Raw genomic sequence first — 20,330 nt, forward strand, 5'->3', positions numbered from 1 at the left:
CAATAGACCAGAATTCAGTTTCCAGTGGCAGAGACAGATAAATTGAGAGTTCGGGGTGCCCTTTCCCACTCGTAAGAGAATGGACTGTTGACTATCAGAACATTTTATATCTTGGGAGCGTTTACTGGGATGCAGTGTTGCAGACTAGGCAGTATCTCTGCAGATGCAAACCGTCCTCAGCGTTTCTCCCAAGCTTCAGGAGTGTGCATTTCTGATTTAGATATAGTTGACTGTTGGACAAAAAGTATTTGTGCCATAACTAATTTCAGTAGAATTCCAAACATTCTTACAAGAAGGTATGATTTTGTTTTATTATCTAATCCTGTAATGCTTTTTTTTATCCTATTTTATGAAGAACATAGCCGGGCTTGTTCATAGCACGCAAAATATGCTGGTCTTTGACCTTATATTGGCCTGTGTTCAGAATCCCAGCATGTGTTGACATTCAGATATGGAAACAAACTTTGGTTGAATTTCGTTTGTTTGTGCTTTTCAGAAGAGCTCAAGTGAATAGTGGTCAAAAAGTGCACTCACTTTAATTTTGATATTTGCATCCAGCAATATGGTATTTGGAAGGAGAATGTCATGCTAACAAAGTGCTTAACTACTGGGGACCTCAGCGGAGATGGTTGTCCAAATGGTTGAGCTTTAGAAGTCCATGGTCCTAATAAAAACATTACATCAGGGCAGTACACTGTTATATGGTCAAAGGGCTAGTCCTTATTTTAATCCTATAAAATACAGTGAAGACCATATTAAACGTTCTATGTTTGCAACAAAAAAAACCTGTTAAAGGATAAACTCAGTATCAAGGTTCTGCAAGTATCCTAAGTAGCTATTTATACACTTCACTAAGCTTTGTAATTGGCTGTCTTTTACTGCCATTAATTAGATGATGTAGTATTCCATTAATAAGAGTGACACACCTCAGCATTTTTACCTTTAATTATAGACATCACTAGACACTTAGGTTATTGACAAATAGCCTAAATATTGCCTGGCACACACATCTCTTTAAAGAGCATATCTGGTTATTACTGAATCCCTAGCACCGCTGTTGCCCCTGACGTGTGATAGGCACCACCTTCTCTGCCCAAAGTATAAGTGCACACACCTGTCTCTTTTGTTCTCTTTCAGCATCCTTACCCTTCTGAAGAACAGAAAAAGCAGTTGGCACAAGACACGGGACTCACCATCCTTCAAGTGAACAATTGGTAAGTGCTGGGCTTTGTGCTGACACTCCTCTGCTTGGCACTGAGACACACCCAGGGCTGCCGTTTTCCCTGGTGGCTTTCGGATCCCAGCGTGAAAACAAACTGCGGCGTGATAGGTGAGCGTCTCTGCTGGTGTGGAGAAGAGCACAGTGTGTGGCCTCCCCCGCCTTTATTCAGTGACCGATGCCAGGCTAGTCTCAGTCAGTGTTGACCCACCTTCACTGTGGCAGTGGCGGTGTATCCCGCTCGGTGGCCTTTCCTCTTCAGGAGAATCGACAGAAAGAGTGGTCTCCTGATTTCCTATGAAACAAGAAAAGCCACCATCACCTATCGATCAGGTTTGCAATTCACTGAATAACGAAATTTAGTGAGATTTTGTTAGGGCTCTGCGTTCAAGGAGAGCCCCCCACCCCTTTTGTTCTTATCTCTTGTCTCTGGAAAAGGAGAAATTACTTGTCTCTACTTTGAAACGGTCCCAAACTGCATGTGTCTTGGAACTGTGCAATACTGCTTCTAAGTAAGTGTGCAAACTCCTGATGTGGGGAGGAGCTGAGGTTGTGTACCAAGAGCCAGCCAACAGTATTCTGACTTATTGCATGGTGGTATGCGACGAGGCTGTGAGCGAGTGATTTATTAGCCTTTGCGAGTGTGCTGGAAGCCTACATCATATAATCACCCAGAGCTACTGTCATATTCGAAGGGACGGAAACCCAATATCCTCTAAAACTAAGTGTATCTAATTAATTGTCCTAATATTTTTAGATTAGTGTTTATGATGAGGAAACCTTATCCTCTTTGAAGTAAACTCCAGAAAAGGCCCCGAGCCTGGTTGGGGAAAACAGAGAACTGGGAATGCCAGTTTGCAGACAGAAGTATTTCTTTCTGTTCAATAAGTGTCAAAGATTAATATTACAGAATCTCTGATTACATGGCCTAATCCATTTTGGTGAATAAATGTGTTCTTCGTGTCCATTGCACCTCTATTAACAGACCCTTCTCTCTGTTGGAGAGCCCGGAAGCCTTGGGAGAGATTTCAGATATATTAAACTCCATTACAGAAAATGTAATTTCTGTCAATATAATCCCATGTATTCTTCAATTTAGTATTTTAGAGATAACAAGCTCCTTACAATATATTTGCCTTTGGAGGATTAATTTACAAAGTGCACTATCTTCAAGACACAGACAGACCCACATCAGCAGCGCTTGTAAGGGTTATCAATTTCCCTGACCTCGCTGCGGCCCTGGGGGATCGGTTTTCACAGCCCTCCAGCCAGGTGGCGGGCCACCCGCTGAAGGCACACTGTACCTGCATGTGTTACGAGGAGTTGTGTTGCTGCTGAGGTCCTTTTGGCTTATTTTACCTGCTCTTGTGTATAATTTTTCAAGACGGTTGATACTATATATTTGAACATAGCCTTTCGAATTATTTCGGACATTATTATAGGGTAGACCATCTGTGTTGCATGCACACCTGAATCCATGTATAGTTTCCAGGTCAAACTGACGGTGAGGCAATTCGAATACAACGGAGGCTATGTAAATGTCACACTTCCCTGGGAAAGGTTCCCACTTGAGGACCAAGGAGCAGCAGTGGCCGGGCGGGCTTAATTAGAGAAGGCAAAGCTGTGGGGGTCAGGGGCTGTATCACACATCCCTTCTCCCTTTCTTCTCGCTGTTGCTAGCAGACCTCATCCATAAACACACATTGCTACCAGAGAACAAATTCCAGTGCAAGTTGCTTTCTACAGGTGGACAGCCTTATGGGATACTCCGTAGACACGGGCAGGCAGGCATTCCTGTGACAAGCAGTATGCAGTTGTGGTTTTCTTAGATTCTGTGCACAGTCAGTGATCACAATCAGACCATCTCAGTTTTGCCATTAAAAGGGGTGGGGAGGACTTTAAAAACGTTTTGATACATACCATAGGATAAGTTTTCAAAGTATGTGCTGACTTGACCCTAAACTCTATACCGAGACTTAATTCCGCACAGGTACACAACTTAAAAGCCACTTTGACTTAGTTACGTGGGAAGTAAGCACAGTTCTGTTCTCAAGTGGCATGGGTAATGCCCACATGTTCTCTCTGCTTCTGTGTGGTGTTAGCAGTGACTTTTGCTTGCATTTCATTGCTTCGAATTTGGCAACTGTTTCAACTCTTATAACTTGGTTTGTGGTGGAGAATTTCCCTCAAGTAACTCAAAAGTTGTAAGAGATGTTGCTTTTCTTATACTGGGTGCATAATGACATTTCCATGTTTGATTTGAGTTTTTGTTTTTTGTTTTTTATCCTCACCCGAGGACATTTTTCCATTTTTTTGTTCAGGTAGAGTGGGAGGGAGAGAGAGGAACACAGAGAGAGAGAGAAACATCGATGTGAAAGGAACACATCGAGTGGCTGCCACCCGCACAACCAACCAGGGCCGGGGACAAACTGCAACCGAGGTACATGCCCTTAGCGGGAACCGAACCCGGGTGTCTCAGGACCGCAGGCCGACGCTCTAACCGCTGAGCCAAACCGGCCAGGGCTTGATTTGAGTTTTTAACGGTTTATTAATTTCCACCCACACTTCCTTTTAAGGAGCTGATAATAGATTTCTCTTTCTTTAGACTTTGAGTAGGGAATAGGATGGAAAAATGGGAAAATCCAGCTGGTACTTACACTGTGGCATACTTGAAGACTAAAAAGTAGCATACCCACTGAAGTAAAATGGTTCTCATTTTACTTTATTGTAATAAAAATTACACAAAGCCTTTTTGAGAGCTGGTAAACACTTTTCTTGTATTGAGCATCAAGCTCAAGTTATTTCCTTTGGGAAATAACAATTTTAAAAAAATCTTCATTCCCTTGCACTTCATTTAGCCACAGCATTAAAAAATATGTCTTCCTTCCTGGATTTCTCCAAACTTGTTAACACACATGTACATTTTGTACAAACTATGAGTCACTGTTGAAGAGATTTAATAAAATGCTGAAGGGCAGGTTGGGTGCAGATCAGTCATAATTATTGGCAGCAACATGATGTATGAAAACACACAATCTAAAAGTAAAAAATATAAACTCATGTCTAGTTGTTTGCTTGTCACAGAAACCCTGGCCAACACAGCCATAAGTTAGGTTTTAACTGAAAAATGAGATGAGAAAAGTTTGGTGCATTGTAATGGTTCTTGCATTCCATTGCTGAACTGATTTTACAGTTATTTAATTGTACAGTTATGTAATATATAAATCAGGTGATATATACTCTCCACTTCGGCTAACTAAGATCAAAAGCATATGGGATTTGGGGGAAGAGGAGACAACAGAGAGAATTTAAACAATGACCTAAATTTAAACAAGACAGATTTGATTAATTAAGAAAAATTGGATTAAAAGGAGCAACTGTTACAATTTTTGTATTTGGTTTTACCTGCCAGAATGAAAACAGAGAGGAGAAATCTGAAAATGACTGGTGTTAGTACTTGTAGAAATTGGGACCAAGGATGGAATGTGAAATTTATTAGATGAGACATCGTGGGACAAGTCTATGCCAATAAAGTTTTTGAGAAGTGAGACAATAATGCAAATAATTTGGGTAAAAATATTTTTTACCTAAATTATCTAAGTATTTAAGGTAATTGCATGGTTTTAAAATATCAACTTCCATAACTAATTGCCTAAATATTTTAATCTAGGTGCTGAGGTAGACTTACCCTTGAAGCATAATAATTTTTGAAATATAATATGTGCTACAAATTTGTGTATTCTTCCTTTGCTTCCTCACTTCCAATTATGGTTTGATCCAAAAACGATAATAGCATTTGAGGTTTTGTCTTTGTTTGTTTTTCATTGTTGTGGTGTTGGTGACAGATACTTCTGTTGTATCAGTAGTGGAAACATATTACTAATATGTTGAATGTTTTAATTATTTCAAGAGAAACTTCTTAAAATTTGAGATTAGATGGTTGTTTGAGTCTTTAACTGTTTAAGTAGAACTTGAAAGGAAACACAAACATGTTACCAGGAGGGACTGGGCCGAGCGTGTGGGTTTTTTACTTTATGCAGGGAAGATTTTACAACATGAGTCCAGGTAATTTTGAGAATACGTTTGTTACAGCTGGGGACACAGTGAAACAAAGGAAGGACTTAGGGTATAAGAAGCAACAAGAGAGAGCCTAGCACGTACACACACAAACACACACACACACACACACACAGTCAACACTTGGTTCTTTTATCTCCAGACCAACTTTATTTTTTTATATTGAGAATGTGGGTGTAGAATGGTCACATAAAAACTTCCTCGTGTGTTTTCACAGCAGTGTTGCCGGCCTGGGAATTGCACGTGATGAAAGCATGTGCCCATGATTGTATCTTGTTTGCTGGATGCCTCCAACACCTCCTGCCTTAGCAGAGTCCTAGCCAAGGGTGCACTGACTACATTTTACAGTTTCTTAGTTTACTACTTCTCATCCAAACCCTTTCCCATTAAGGCCAATGATTGTTAAATGATTGTTCCTTTAGACTCTAAGAAGGCAATATGGATTTTGGGTGCAGATTATGTAATGTATGTGAAATACAATTTGTATGTGGAGAGAAAAATCCCTCTCCATCATTTGGGTGCATAAAATTCCAAGGAGCATCCTAATGTCCGAGGTGACGCTTTACAGAATTATCTCAGCACTATAGTTCTCAGATTTAGTACACACACCAGATTTTTCTAGTTACTTCATTTATTGCCTGCAAAACTGAAAAGCATTCAGGCATCACTTCCCATTTATTCCTAGTGGGGGGAAAAGTATGTTATCCTTAGAGATTTATGCCACTGGCAGGTAAAAATGTAAACTTATTTTTTAAAAATAGGATCTCCCTTATTATTATAAACAGATTCAACTGGTAAAGGTCAGGTTTCTTTCTGAGTTATGGTAATAATGTAGCAAATACTTTTATAAGTAATCAAAGATCCTATAAATATAGGTACCTGTGTAGATGTAAATGTTAAAACATTCACAAATTATCCTTTCAACTTCTGTGATCTAGAAATCAATAAGGGGTCATAGGGTTTCATAGAATTGCTCTGTTTTTTCTTCCAACGTAATTTAATAATACATTTTACAGATGTTGTTTAAACATTAGGCACAGATTGTTTTGTCAATAAAGCTAAACAGAGGCATGACACAAACGCAGGAGAAACAGATGTAAAAGAAACCGGGCAGCATGTGAAAGGTACTGGGTCATCGTTTGTTATTCAACTACAGAATGAAAGTGCAGGGTGTATAGTGATTTTCCTGGCCCGGGAATTACCTAGGGATGGAACAACTTCACACACACAAGGTAATTTTATTAAGCAGGTGGCTTCAGTTTTTCCCTTGAGAATGTAAGTGTAGCCTACATTTAAGGTACGCTTTGTAATTGATCGATGGAGTAACAGGTGCAGCATCTTTAAAAGAAGGAGCAGAAGGAGATATAAATAGAAAAACTCTCCAGAACATTTCAGAATGGGTTGTTGTTCTTCGAGCCAGAGTTAATTGCTATGCTTTTCACCTTGAGTGTCAATTCTAATCATATTACCTACCTTTGCAGACTCTTACTCTGGGCTTAGATTATAGCAATCAGGAATACTCACTAGATAAAATACTGTCTTGTTGTTCATAAGAAAATATTGAAATCAGTCAGAAAATGTTTAGCTTGCATATTGCCTGAGACAGAGCTGGCGAGGTGCCAGGCAGGCAGGGTGTTGTTAGGGAAGCTGAGCAAACAGCTCGCAGGGAAGAGGGCTGTGACTTTAGAAACTGTCAGGTATTGTCATGTCCGAGAGTCTTAGGACTTCAGCAGAGACGCTGCTTTTGTCTGCAGATTTTAAAAATGTACCACAAACAGTCCTCTTTGAAAATGACTCTGCCTTCTGTTAAATAGACTTCGTTGTAAATTTCATGCCACAAATTCACTCAAAGCCCCGCCCCCCACTCCGTGTTAAATGACATGGAGCTACTGTGAGAGATGGAAACCCCGAGGAAGGGGTATGTGTTGGCCCTCTGACCTGGATGGAAAGGCCATGCCCTTCTTCCAGGGACCTTGGGTGTAGGTGAGAAGAGAAACAGGAAGGTGCAGGTGGTAGGGAGCTGGCCCTGAAAGTCCAGATACTGTTTTGTGTAACCACCGTTTCCCCCAGCCAGCATCCACACGGTCGTGTGCTTCCCAGGACAAGAGAGCGGTGCCGGAAGCCGAGAGTGGGTACCACCTGAGGAAGTATTTCAGAACCACTTAGGGTTGGGGTTCAAGTGAGGCCCAGAGTGAGTGAGTTGGGAGACGGATGCATCCATCATGGGCCCCCGGCTTCTGAATACCTGTGACCCCCTTCAAGGCAGGGAAACCAGTGGCTTGGTGGTGGACTTGGAACATGGTGTGTAGATCAGTGGGACTCGTTGCAAGTCTTGGGTTCAGATTGGTATTTTCAGCGTCTTGGCATAAGCACTTGGTCTGAGAAGTGGCAAGAACTTCTTATGGGTCACGCGACCTGGCAGAGCTGGACCCAACCCCCATTTACTTGCAGAGAGCATGGGAAGTGAGGGGGCTGGAGGCACCAGGGTCAAGGGAAAGAGCCGGCATCTGCAGGTGGCTAAGGAACAAGTTCCCCTGTAAGCCCCATGACGACACACAACTTACACAGGGCGAGCAAAGGAGTATTATCTAGGGGAAGGAGCATTTCGTGTCAAAACGTTTCATCTGTCGTCCCCACTGCTCAGGGATGAGATGTGTGTCCTTGATGGAGTCACTGAATCTCCGCCTGCAGTGGTCAGGCAGGACTCATGGCCAGGACTCAGCCTCTTCCGGCTCTAATGTTCTAGACTGTGATAACATGAACCAAAAAGAAGTGAGTTTCATGTCCTGACACAGCTCTGTTTCCAGCTTTGCAGCAGGACTCGAAAAGGTCCTTCTTTGATAAAGAGACAAATAGGAAAATTAATTAAAAAGTTGTTCTTTTTCTTCATCTGAAGGAAGCCAATCAAGCCCTGTAAAATAAGAACTAGATGAAATTCAACATGATCTCAAGACATGAAAAACATGAATGCTGTCATTTTAGGACTCGTAATAGAGACAAATCAGTTGTTTTTAGCAATGTGCTCTGAGCCTGCGGAGGGGGGCATGACAGATAATAGGCTCGGAATTTCTGAAGTGACTGTACAGCAAAATTTGTTTTTTCCTCAGGCGTTCAATCTTTTTCTCTAGTAATTTTGTACATGACAAACTTTTTAGTGGGTGCATTAATAATCTATAAGTAATGGGTTGTCAGGTGTCAGTTAGATAAGATTAAAAGACTGCTTAAGCATTATCCATTTGCTTCTTTGCATGAGTTTTATAGGTCAGGAGAAATAACTTTCTGAATTGTGGTTGTATTTGCACGTTGGGTTTTTTCCCAAGTCTCTCTCATTTGGCCTGGCGCCAGGTATACGTGGAAGAACTGTATTACATTACATAAATCCTGCATGTAGGAGCAGATTGGAAACTCACACTGTGTGAATCAGGGGACACATGTCTCCGCTGTCTTCCGTAAACTTATTTCAGTCTTTCAAACGTTCCTCTTTTCTTCTGAAAGGAAACTTTGTCAGGGGGAAGCGGCCTCAGCCGAGGGGGACCCTGAAGCTTCAGACATTAGGAGTTTCCTAGCAAGTCAGGTTTAGGTCTATTCTTGTCAAATCTGTCTTAAGTGTGTTTACATATAGTTTGCCTTTCTGGTATTTTCTGCTTGCACAGACCTGATCTCCACCTATTTTGTGTCAACAGTTGCTGAGGCTGGTGTTGGGTGATTAGCCATTGAGCACTGAAGCCCCGCGCTGTGCCCACTGAGACCCCCTCTCTCCTCGCACTTACATCATCATCTTGCTTCGGGCTACATAAAACAAACAGCATTTCTGAGTGGTTAAAAAGTCAGCCTGAAATATGAAAAAATGGGGCAAATGTTGCCTCTTTGTTGAATAAAACAATTTTCTAAAAAATGGAGCAGAGCCAGGGGCGCGGGGAAGGAAGTGTTCCTGAGGCCCACGTTGTCTTGGAGCTGGGCCGATGGGCTCCGACGGGCTCCGACGTGTGAATGCCTCGAGCTTTGTATAAACGCCGAGCGTTTTGTTCTGTTCCTTTTTTAATTTTTAAGGGGAAAGAGAACATTTAAAAAGCAAAACACCTCCAACAATATGGATGCTTGTAACTTTGGCAAATACAGGGCTCCCCTGTTCGATGCCCTCGTGGTGGTTGATATTTTCTCTTTAATTTATTTCCATTTTTTTACAAAGTGTTGAAGCCTGACCCATTCATATGAGAAATAATGAACTCTATTGGGCTCATGACACCTGAACAATAACAAATAAGCAAAAAACCTCAACCGGTTCCCATCCTTGAGAAATCCCTTTTCCTTTTTACCCCCTTAACCCACGTGACGTGACCAAAGGACCTGATGTCACAAAATGAGATCATCACTGAAGAAGGGAAAAGATGTTTCCTTTCTCAAACACATTAACTCCTTCAGGCCCGTGGAGATTACTGGTGGTGGGTTGTAAATGGAACTTACCTACAAAAGGAGTGTCCTGTCCTTGGAGAGATTGGGCTGAATACTGAGAAAGCCCCGTTTCCCCAGAGTGGTATATTGCCGGGGGGTGGAAGTAAATGTGCCAGGATTAAAAACATGTAAGTTTCTACTGTTTTCTCCTCTAGGATGCTGTTTTAAATGTAAACTAGTACTTTTGAGGGTGGTTGTTTCATTGAAGAGCTTCGTTGGCCTATGTCCCCAGAACATCTGCTGCGGCTGACTCTGTTTGATCCCGAGTTTGGGTCAGAGTTCAGGTCAGAGTTCGTGTGGACTTGGAAGGGCAGGCAGTAGGGACGGGGAAAGCTAATTGAAAGACCTGTACCTGTCCACGGGGGTCAGCTCTCAGCCCCCACGCTGGTCACCTGGCGGAGCTGTTGATCACAAGAGGTTATGGCGGGATTCCCACCCTCAGGGCCGAGTGAGGGCAGGGACGTGGGGGCCGAAAAGGCGATCAGGATCATTCCGAGTGAATGTCATAGAAAGAAGCCTACTGAGAATTAACTTTGGACTTTAGTCCTGTTATTTCTTTTGAAACTGCAAATCACAAAGGGATGTGAGATTTCGAAGTGGATGGAAAGGGAGCCTGGATTGAAATGTCAGAAACCCTGTGCCTGGAACAGCAGAAGCTGAGGCCTGGGTGGGACCGATGCGCAGGCGAGCCGCCCGGGGCCTTCCAGTGTTACTCTGCTAGTTAGAGGCGAGGGCGCGGATCCCAGCGCCTCTCCCATGCCCCGCTCCGTATTTATTTTTAACAGCTTTATTGAGATATAATTAACGTACCATGCAATTTGCCCATTCAAAGTCGGTAATTGGGTAGTTTTTAGTGGTGAAGCTACCCCCACAGTCAATTTTAAAACACTTTTGGTGCCTCAGAAAGAAACCCTGTACCCTTTATTTTTTATTGGGGTAACATTGGTTAATAACATTATATAAATTCCAGGTGTACAACATTATAATTCGATATCTGTATACTCTCTTGTCTGTCGCCTTTCGCTGTCACCCCACCCCACACTTTCATCCTCTACCCTACCAGCTCCTGGCAGCCGCTAACCACCTTTCTGTCTCTCCTGATTCGCCTATTCTGCACATTTTGTGTAAGTGCTATCATATAATATGTGGTTCTTTGTGACTGGCTTCTCTCTTAGAATAATGTTTATAAATTTCATTCACATTGTAACATGTGTTATCAGTACATTATTCTTCTTTATGGCTAAATAATATTCCATTTTATGGACATACCATATTTTGTTTACCAAGCATCAGTCGGTGGACATTTGTTTCTACCTCTTGCTGCTATGAGCATGCATGTACAAGTGTTTTATGTGTGTCCCATTAGGTATTTTTGAGAATCATAGTACCAGTATCCCAACAAGCTCCGGGCTTAGGTGTTCCAGGGTACAGAGCACTCGCTGGTGTTTCGACTGTGCTCATTGTGTGGAATGTTGTAGGAGGGGAAGGGCAGCCACTCAGAAGTGAAGTCACATTCTCCAACCTTCTCAGTGTGATGGACATGCCCATGAACACTTCAGAGATTTGACACGTTCGCAGAGGAGGTCATTTTGTTAGTTTTAGTGTCTTCATTTGAAAATTTTTGCCTTTTAGCAGAAGTGGTTCCATTTGTATTTAAGGGCCTACATACTGCATTTTGATGTACATTACTTAGAACTGAGGTTTCAAGCTTCACGAATTGCAACAGAAGTTACAGTGAACATTCTAAGGACTAGAGACAGGTGCCCCATTGTGGCATTCTGTAACCTAATCTGTCAGGTGAACGTAGACATCAAGCTAAACTTTGAGATAGTCTCCCTTGGCATGAGTGGGGACTCCAAGCTGGGGAAGTTTGGGGTTGGCCAAGGCTCAGGAACAAAGGCAAATACATAAAGGAGAGAACCTAGATAGAGGAAAGAGCTCACAGATGCTCCAAGAGGGTGCTGAGATGCTGTAACGCCTCACGCCTGCCGGGACTGGTCACTATTCGAACACGAGAGGGTTCTAGTGCCAGTCATTAGGGAAAATTTTATTCAGAAAAACAATGTGTATTTAATCATTATGTTCGCCATACACCTCAAATGGCTGGGACAGGATAGTCATGGTTTAAGTCTATTGCCCAAGATAATTATTAATAGTGTCCCTTTAGTCTCAAAAGTATCTCAGTTTAGATGATAAATTATTGGTCATTATATTTATAATGGAGATTGGCAGAAAATTAAAAATAATTTAAATAAATACATGTATTCTGTAATGTTTATGGAATGTTTAGTTAGACACAATTTGATTAACTTTTTGTGAATAGGGAAAAATTATAATTTATATGGAAAATGGTTGGGCTTAAACCAAAGCGAGACGCATCTATTGTTTGATGATATTATTATACCTATATTTAACTTTTTCATTGTTACAAGAGGTTTTGCTATATTATCCTTGATTGCCCTCTTGCTTATTCATTGTGCTAATAATAATTTTATCTATATATTTTTCTTGTATGGTCATTCAAACTCAAGTTTCACAAATTGTCACATTTAAGTAAATACTTTATAAATGTCAATGGATACTTAAGGTGTTGTTATCTCTTATGCCAGGTCTGGTAAGATATTCCTGCAATCTATTCCATTGAGTTAGAGCCCACTGTTTTAGTGATCTAAAAGGTAACTGGTAGGAGCCAAAGAAATACAGACCCCATTTGGGGAATCACTCCTGCTTTGGATTCAGGTCAGATGAAAGGATTTAGCAAATATATATATTAAATTAATGTATATATATTAATTGAATTTATTGGGGTGAGATTGGTTAATAAGATTATATGGGTTTCATGGGTACAATTCTATAATACATCATCTGTATATTGTACTGTGTTCACCACCCCAAGTCAAATGTCTTTCCATCACCATTTATCCCCCCTTTATTCTCTCCTACCTGCCCCACCCCCTTTCCCTCCGATAATCACCCATACTGTTGTCTATGAGTTTATACCTTTTCAGAATAAAAAAATTACTTTGCAGTTTGCTTTCAAGGAAAACTTTGTTATCTATAACCAAGCGATAAACTATTTGGAAGTGATTTCCATATCTAAAGTCCAAAATAATACCTGGGTTTTTTATTCTTTGCATTAAAATTTTCAACTAATTCGTAATTTTTTATTAGTTGCTTTGAAAAAAATTTATATGTAATTAACTTCCTCAATTCCAGTCCTTTCTAGAGTAATATGACAATTTTCCCATCACTGGAAGAGAAGGGGAGACTTCTCAGACTGCTGATTGATGGGCTTATTGTGATTTGAGCAAATTCCAATAGAATGCTTTAGGGTGGATGGGGAGCAGAAGCTGTGCTCCCTTCTCCCCTCCTGTCCTCTCTCCTCCTCCACCCTCGGACACACAGATGATGTATTGCAGTCCTGGAACTGTCGGATCCTGGAGGAGCTTGAGAAACTGGAGAGAAGTGCCAAAAACATGATTTCATAAGGTTTGACTTGCGATGGAGTCAACTTTCTTGAGCATCTTAAAATCATGTTTCAGGAAATTTTATTTCACGGAGAAAGGGAGTGTGGAGGGCTTGGCCCCTGAAGACGGCCAGTTGTGGATCATTAACTCCAATAAATGAATGTAAATCTAAAATGAAGAATTCCAACAGAAGATTTTGAAGTTGATTTCTTGTTTTAAAGAACAGAGAGTTCTTTGGGAGATAGCTAGAACTCTCTCCTGAAGAGTTTGTTTCTAAAACAGGCCTTAAAGGTGTTAGGAAATGCTGACTTTTAAAAAACGTAATCTGTATGGTTTTATTTAAATGACTCTGGTGAAGTTGAAGGAAATGCTACATCAAGGAAAATTCATGGGCTAGAGAAAGGACAACATTCTGGAATTCAGCAGCTACTTTCCAACGTCACATTTTATACTTGAAGATTTTTCACAAGGTTTAATTCTATAGAAATATTTATAGAAATTATCTAAATGAATTATGTATCACTGAAGTACTATATTTGCATGGTTTTTTAAATTTTTAATTGAATAAAGGGTAATGCATGTAGAAGTCACCAGTTTTTATACTTAAGAATGCATGGTATTAATTTTTATTATTATTAAAGTCTGTGTGTGGGTATTCCTAACTATACCTAATATTAATCCAAAATGAGTATAATTTATACTTTCTTTGATGGATGGTATAGGTCTAGAAGGCATCTTTGCTAACATATCCTGCTATTTAATGAAATCTTTTCTTTACTATTATGTTGATGATCTTAGCTTCCCGGGCATAGGGGAGGGCATTGTGAAGGATATTCCTCCTTACTTAAGTGGGTACCTTCCTTCCTGCTCACTATTCACTTATACCTGGTTGGCAAGCAGCACTGTGGGATGACTGACAGTCGTGTCATTGTTTAGAAACAGCATCATTTTGATTTCATGTGGTTCATTGAGTTGGCAGTGACATGCTAAAATAACCAAATGTGGACTCTCTTTCATCATCAGGGAACAAGTGGGGTCGCGAACATTGCGGAATAGAATTAATTGAGGAAAGGTGAAAATGCCATTTCTAAAAGTGAGCGAGTCATTGCTCCTCGTTGTTGGTAGTACCGAGACCCAGACGGGGGACAGAGGGTGTGGAGTACAGGGAAAGGGCGAAGCGCTGCAGACAGAGTTGCCTGTGGCCCTGGGAAAAGGCACCTTGGGCTTCGGTTCAGATGGATGCCCACTCTAATCTCTGCACCTCTCCGGGTTCTCACGCGGAGGAAACTAAATTTAGCAATCCAGTTTGTGGGAAGGGACCAGGGCAAGGAGTGGGGGATAAACCAAAGGACAAAGGTCAACTTTAGAAAGCTGTTCTACCAGATCTTGTTCTGAAAACTATTCAGGTATTCAAAGACCGAGAATAAAAGGAGATAGGTGGAATTAGCAGAATGAAAACAATTTAAAAGTCTAATGATAAAAAAAAAAAATCTAGGGGGCAAAGAGAAGCAAGAATAAAGCAGAACTTCCTGTATTTCTTTTTCAAAACTCCTTGTCTGATTCCTATTTTAAAATACAAAGAATAAAATTCAGTTGTGAGATGATCCCATGTGTCAGATTTTTGAAGATTTTGCTCCCCCTTTAACCTCCCAGTTCTCATTATTTGGACTTGTGTCCTAAACAGATAACTGAGTAAAAAGAAATATAGCTCTGTTCATTTTGACATGGAATAAAGCTATAAAGCCAATCCATTCAATTCCTTTTTAAAACTTCTTGTTTGGAAAAAGAGACAGTTTGGTCACAGGAAGAAATTTTAATCCATGATTCCATGAAAAAAGGAAATAGAAGAATTCTTTCCCGTATTCAGTCTTCTGCCACCTACAGGGGGTCCAGTTCTTAAAGAGGACTTTATGAAAGAAGATTGTGATTTCAAAGCAAAATGGGATTTTATAAAGCATATACCTTGCTGCTCAGAATGTAACGTGGAGAGGTGAACAGAATGTTTCCAACCTGAATGCATCCTTAACTGAAAGGTTTGGGGCAAATTTGAGCTGTGTTCTATTAAGCCAAGGTGTGAAACTCCTCTAAGGAGCAAGAAAACTGTCCTGTTGCGATGTATTCCTGGCATTATACATCTGAGTTTTAAAGGCTGTACAGTAACGTTTGGGCAGCAATTGTAAAAGTTTTCTCTTATATCTTTAAACTAACAAACTTTTAAAGAGACCTTATTATCAGCATGGAAACATCTAAAGATTGTATGTAGTTCATGGGTATATTTTATCTTAAACTACTTTGTGATTGTTGGAGAATGTATATGTTATTGTGCATTCAGGTTGGAATGAGTCATTCCCTTTTTTTATTTTTCTCTAAAAACACTGTTTCTTCTTATGTTCAAGCTCTAATATATATTTATGTATTTATATATACTTGAACGCACACATATGAGCTTAAAATAAGTATTTTACTGATGCTTCTGAAATGACTGTGTTAAGAATGGAATATGTTCATGTAAGTTCACATAAAATCTAAAGTTCTTTTTTTGGTTCAGTGTTTAGAAAATTCTCGATAATTTAGAATCTCCACAATGGAAAGTAAAGCATTCTGTCACAAAAGCAGGGAGGATGAGACACAAGGTCAAAGTGCATTTTAGAAACAAACAGCTGGACCAGTTTATTTAAACAGATACAGGGATGGGGGAACTGACCTCTGTTTGACTTATGGTGGGAGGAGCAAGAATGTCATTTTATTACTTTGCCCAGAAGGAAAATGTTTTTGTATCTGAATTTACCCTGAAGCCATCTAAACACATGGCTTGCTGTCTATAGCGGACTTCTAAAGAGAATCCATATAAGATAGTCTAAGATAATGATAAAGAGAATCAAATGTTGAGATGGTTTTAAGATCAAAGAGGTGATGATTTAAAAAAACAAAATATTTTGCTACTAGTTATTTTTAGAAAAAGATGTCTACCATGATCCCAGATAATAACATATTTCATATAAGTACAGGAATTAGAATTCAGTAACATTCTGAGAGTTTACGATGTCCTATAGGAGTTGATGAAGTTTCAAAAATGAGGAGTTTTGAACAGGCAGTCCAGTGGTTTAGACAAAGTGATTAGGTGTTCTTCGGTTTTCAAGTTTTATTATTTTTATTTTACCGAATGAAATATCTTCGTATCTATCCTGTAGGTAGCCTTTGCCTACAGGTATTGTCAATAACAACAACTGGTTATTGCCACCAACGGAAAAGCAAACAGTACCTAGTACCTGGGGCCCTTCACTGAGAGGCTGTGGTGAAGTGTCTACTCACAACATCACCCCGCCCCCCATACCTGGGACCAGATCAGAGCTAGAGGAACTGCATTTAGTGTTGTCCATTGGAGACCTTCAGAGGCGCACAGACAGACCTCAGCCTAATGAGCAGAGAGTGGCCCAAATGATGAGTGGACTTAACATCCTAGAAGAACTCACATTCTAGAATGAACTTGTTAAGAATCACAGATGAGTAACCCAGGGAGAAGAGGGGAGCAGCTAATGGAGCATGATGGCTGTAGTTTAAATATTTGAAAGGCAGTCCTGAAGAAGTGAGATTAAAATTGTTTAAATTACCCCAAGGAGTTGTCCTGGTGAAAGCACTTTAGATCGAGTGAGGCAGAAGCTGCTAACAGTTGCCTTGTCCATAAAATGAATGGACTCTCTGGTAAGGTGGCAAGTACTGTATTAGAAACAGACAAGCGGAGACTACTCATCTACTAGGTGGGGATATCAGAGTGGGAATTCAGGTCAGTGACCAAGCTAGGTGACCGTGAAAGCCCCTTCCAAACCTGAGGTGTAATATTTCTACCATTCCCTGGGTTTAACAGTCATGGATTCAAGCCTGAGTTGGTTATTAGGAATTGGTCTTTGGGAATCTGAATGTACAGCGTCAAGGAGGCAAGCTTTGGAATATAGATAACTCAAGCCACTGAATCAAGCCACTGTGCATAGCTTTATCTTTGTCTACATAAGAAGTACAGTCCTCAACATCTCCAATCTGCAGAACGTTCAGTCATGCTTATTCTTGGAATCAATGATAGAGTTTTTGCTAGTGGTGATTGGCTCAAAACCAGCTCATTAAAAAATATCTGTGTAGTTCAGAATATTCTAGATGGGTGGCACACTAGAGGCAATGCTCTGGCTAGGACATTAAAGAGGGGGTTACTTGCTACTGTTTGCCAGCTGTGTGTCACTCAGCAAATTATTAACATCACTTGGGTAACATGTGATCTCAAATAAGTCACTTAATTTCTCTGAGCCGTGGCTTCTCATCTGTTAAAAAGTGCTCTTCCTATTTTTAGATAAATATTATGTTTTTCAAAGGGTTTTTCAAAAGTTATCAGACAGAGTTTCTTTCCTCTAAGAGCCTATTGTTGAACAGTAGCACAAAGAGTTGGTTTTTGCTCTTTTACTTGTGTTAGTTACTATGAAAATTACTTCTGGTATGTGCAGAATATTAATATTAAATAATTTTCTAATTGGTCATGCAGTGAAGGCAGCTAATGAAAAAGCAGATTTTTTTTCATTTTAATTGGTTATTTCACATGGTGTTTGTGCTACACCTGTGCTTATAATGAGAATGGAGAATTAATCTAACCTTCTGCTCACATGATTCCAATTTTCATGGTTTATACAAGATAATGATAACCTGATTTGCAACACAATTTGTTTTAGATCTGAGTTTTAAATATTTTTATTAGCAGTTCAGGGACTTCATATACAAGAACAAGAATATATATTGCCAATAAGAGTTAGCATCAACAGTGTCCTTTTATAGTGAGATTCCACTGTCATTATTTATTTTAATTACTTCTCAGATAATGAAAAAAACATAAGAATGTAAAGATATTGAGAATCTTGCAATGCCATGAAGTATTCATTTTTATTTTAAAAACCTGTCCCTGTCTGTTTAATGGTTTGGTTTTGGGGAACTATTTTCCCACCTGAAGAGGGGAGACTTACAAACTGCAATTCATACTGGACTGTGGATCTTTTAACTATTCATAGTGCATTATTAAACTTTTCATTGTATTTTTATGTGCTGCTCATGTTCAATATACTCAAATCTGAGTTGAGAACTAAAAATAGTTTACTGTTTCAGAATCGAATCTGTCCTGTTCATTTTCTGTATTTGATATGTAATTCTTAGTATTATGCAGTACCAATGGATCTTAAGAATTAGAAATGTCATGAACATGACTTTGGAAAGCTTGTATTAACCACTTCTTTATTTTTCTGGTGGGCAACAAAAATGGTAAAAAAAAATGTTATTAAGTGACTTAACTATCTTAAAAAGATGTTTATTATAGATTTTCAGGTCTAGCTGGAGAAAGCAAGATTATAAGTTCAATTACTGAGTAGCTGTGACCTCACCTTGACCTCAGACTTTGCATAAAGAGAAAAAAAAAAAAAAAGCCACCCCAAGAAATCTCTACAAGGAATGCATTTCTCTGAAGTCCCCAGCAGTGTGAGTTAGTGGTGATAAACTCCAGACATTCCCTCATTTGATGGTGTGCTGCCATCCCAGTTCATTATCTTAATAGTGGGCATTAAAATAGAATTAGGTTTGCAAGAGGTAGGGAAGGTTTCGATAGAAATTGTAAAAAAAGAAGTCAGAGAACATAAGACTGAAATGCCTCTAATTAGGAGGGGTAACAGATGCCCTCATGGACACCTCGCTCTTTCCACCAAATTTCCCCCCTTGTGATTGAAAAGAGTGGTGGCTAGTATTGTTTCCTGAAAATTCTGCTAATTCCCCCATGAAAAGATGAAATGGAAGTGTCCAACTGTGGTAAAACAGGCAAACATAAATCAACTCAGAAACCCCAAGCCTGTGTACTCAGAGGTCACTGGGGGTTACAGGTTCTGCCGCATGTGAAACTGCACATAGAGCTGGGGAGAGAGGCATTCTGCCAGGATCCAGTTTTGCTCTCACTGTGATTCATCTTCTCTTCCTCCCCCCCCACCCCACCACTTTGTTTTGTTTTGTCTTGTTTTAAGGAATAATGATTTGCTCTACTTTCTTGGTTACAGGTTTATTAATGCCCGGAGAAGAATAGTGCAGCCCATGATAGACCAGTCCAACCGAGCAGGCAAGTCCCCCATAGTGACTGTATTCAAGTCACTCAAGCGAAAACCATCCTCAAGCCATTCACCGGGAGGTCGGATACCTGGTAAATAAACTGGGAGTGAGTGCTAGGAGCGCCTGGCAATTAAAATGAAACCAGTTTCATTTCATAACAACACTAATCAATTTAACATCATTATAAAATGTTTGGAGAAGGTGAAAAAGAAAAACGCCAACAGAGAAAAGTCACTCTTAAATCATATGCTCAGTTACAGTATTCTTTGTACACATTCAATATATTAATGTTATTTTTTTTTTCCCTGAGTTTGCCTTCCCAGCTCTTTCTGCTACTATGACCACTCCCTGGTGCATGGCTTGGTGTGGAATTGCTGTAAACTTTATTACCTGTCAAAAGGGCAAAGGGGTCAGGATCGCTTGTGGGACTCAGTAAAGTTCAAAGACATTCAATGAGGTAGAGCTTTTGTGTGCTTTAATAACCCAAGGCAGCTTACTTCTGAAGCAGCTTTTCATGTACAGTTAAAACATGGGATTCGAGTGGTGGTATAAATACACGATTCTGATTTCTCAGGCCTTTTCTTGTTAATATCCATCTTCTGGTGTTCAATTTTTTTGTTGTTGTTAAATAACTGCTGTTTGTGTTTTGATCAGAGCTTAAAATGGCAATACATTTATAGGATCCTGGCTGGCAGATCTAAAAATCCAAGAGACATCTTTCTAGGATTTGTTTTTGTATTGTAATGTATCAGTGAGGTCAACAACAGTATTTGCCATGGGTCTGTACTTTCTTTACGAAACACTCTCATGTCGGAGAGAGCTCCATGAAAAACTAAGTTAAACACCACATTGAATCACTACATACGTAGTCATATTCCTGTGATTTTTTTCCTTTCAACGACCATTATGTGATCACTAGACAAAAACCCAAACTTGAACTTTCTGTGTCTTCACTATTCTTTGAACAGTGTTTTAAAACTTGGTTACTGAGGTAT

The 20,330-nt window shown here is 39.9% G+C and overlaps 1 protein-coding gene across 3 annotated transcripts in view; it reads left to right on the forward strand.

Annotated features, from left to right (window-relative positions):
* The window catches only part of MEIS1 (Meis homeobox 1), a 177,297-nt gene that overhangs the window by 105,859 nt on the left and 51,108 nt on the right, over positions 1 to 20,330 (forward strand). For all 3 annotated transcript variants that reach the window (XM_036263293.1, XM_036263291.1, XM_036263292.1), the window contains exons 9-10: positions 1,138 to 1,214; positions 19,287 to 19,345. In XM_036263293.1, coding sequence (XP_036119186.1) covers positions 1,138 to 1,214; positions 19,287 to 19,345 — 136 coding nt within the window. The remainder of the gene's footprint in view (positions 1 to 1,137; positions 1,215 to 19,286; positions 19,346 to 20,330) is intronic.

This window comes from Molossus molossus, unplaced genomic scaffold (assembly GCF_014108415.1).
Source record: "Molossus molossus isolate mMolMol1 unplaced genomic scaffold, mMolMol1.p scaffold_m16_p_15, whole genome shotgun sequence".
Lineage (NCBI taxonomy): Eukaryota > Metazoa > Chordata > Mammalia > Chiroptera > Molossidae > Molossus > Molossus molossus.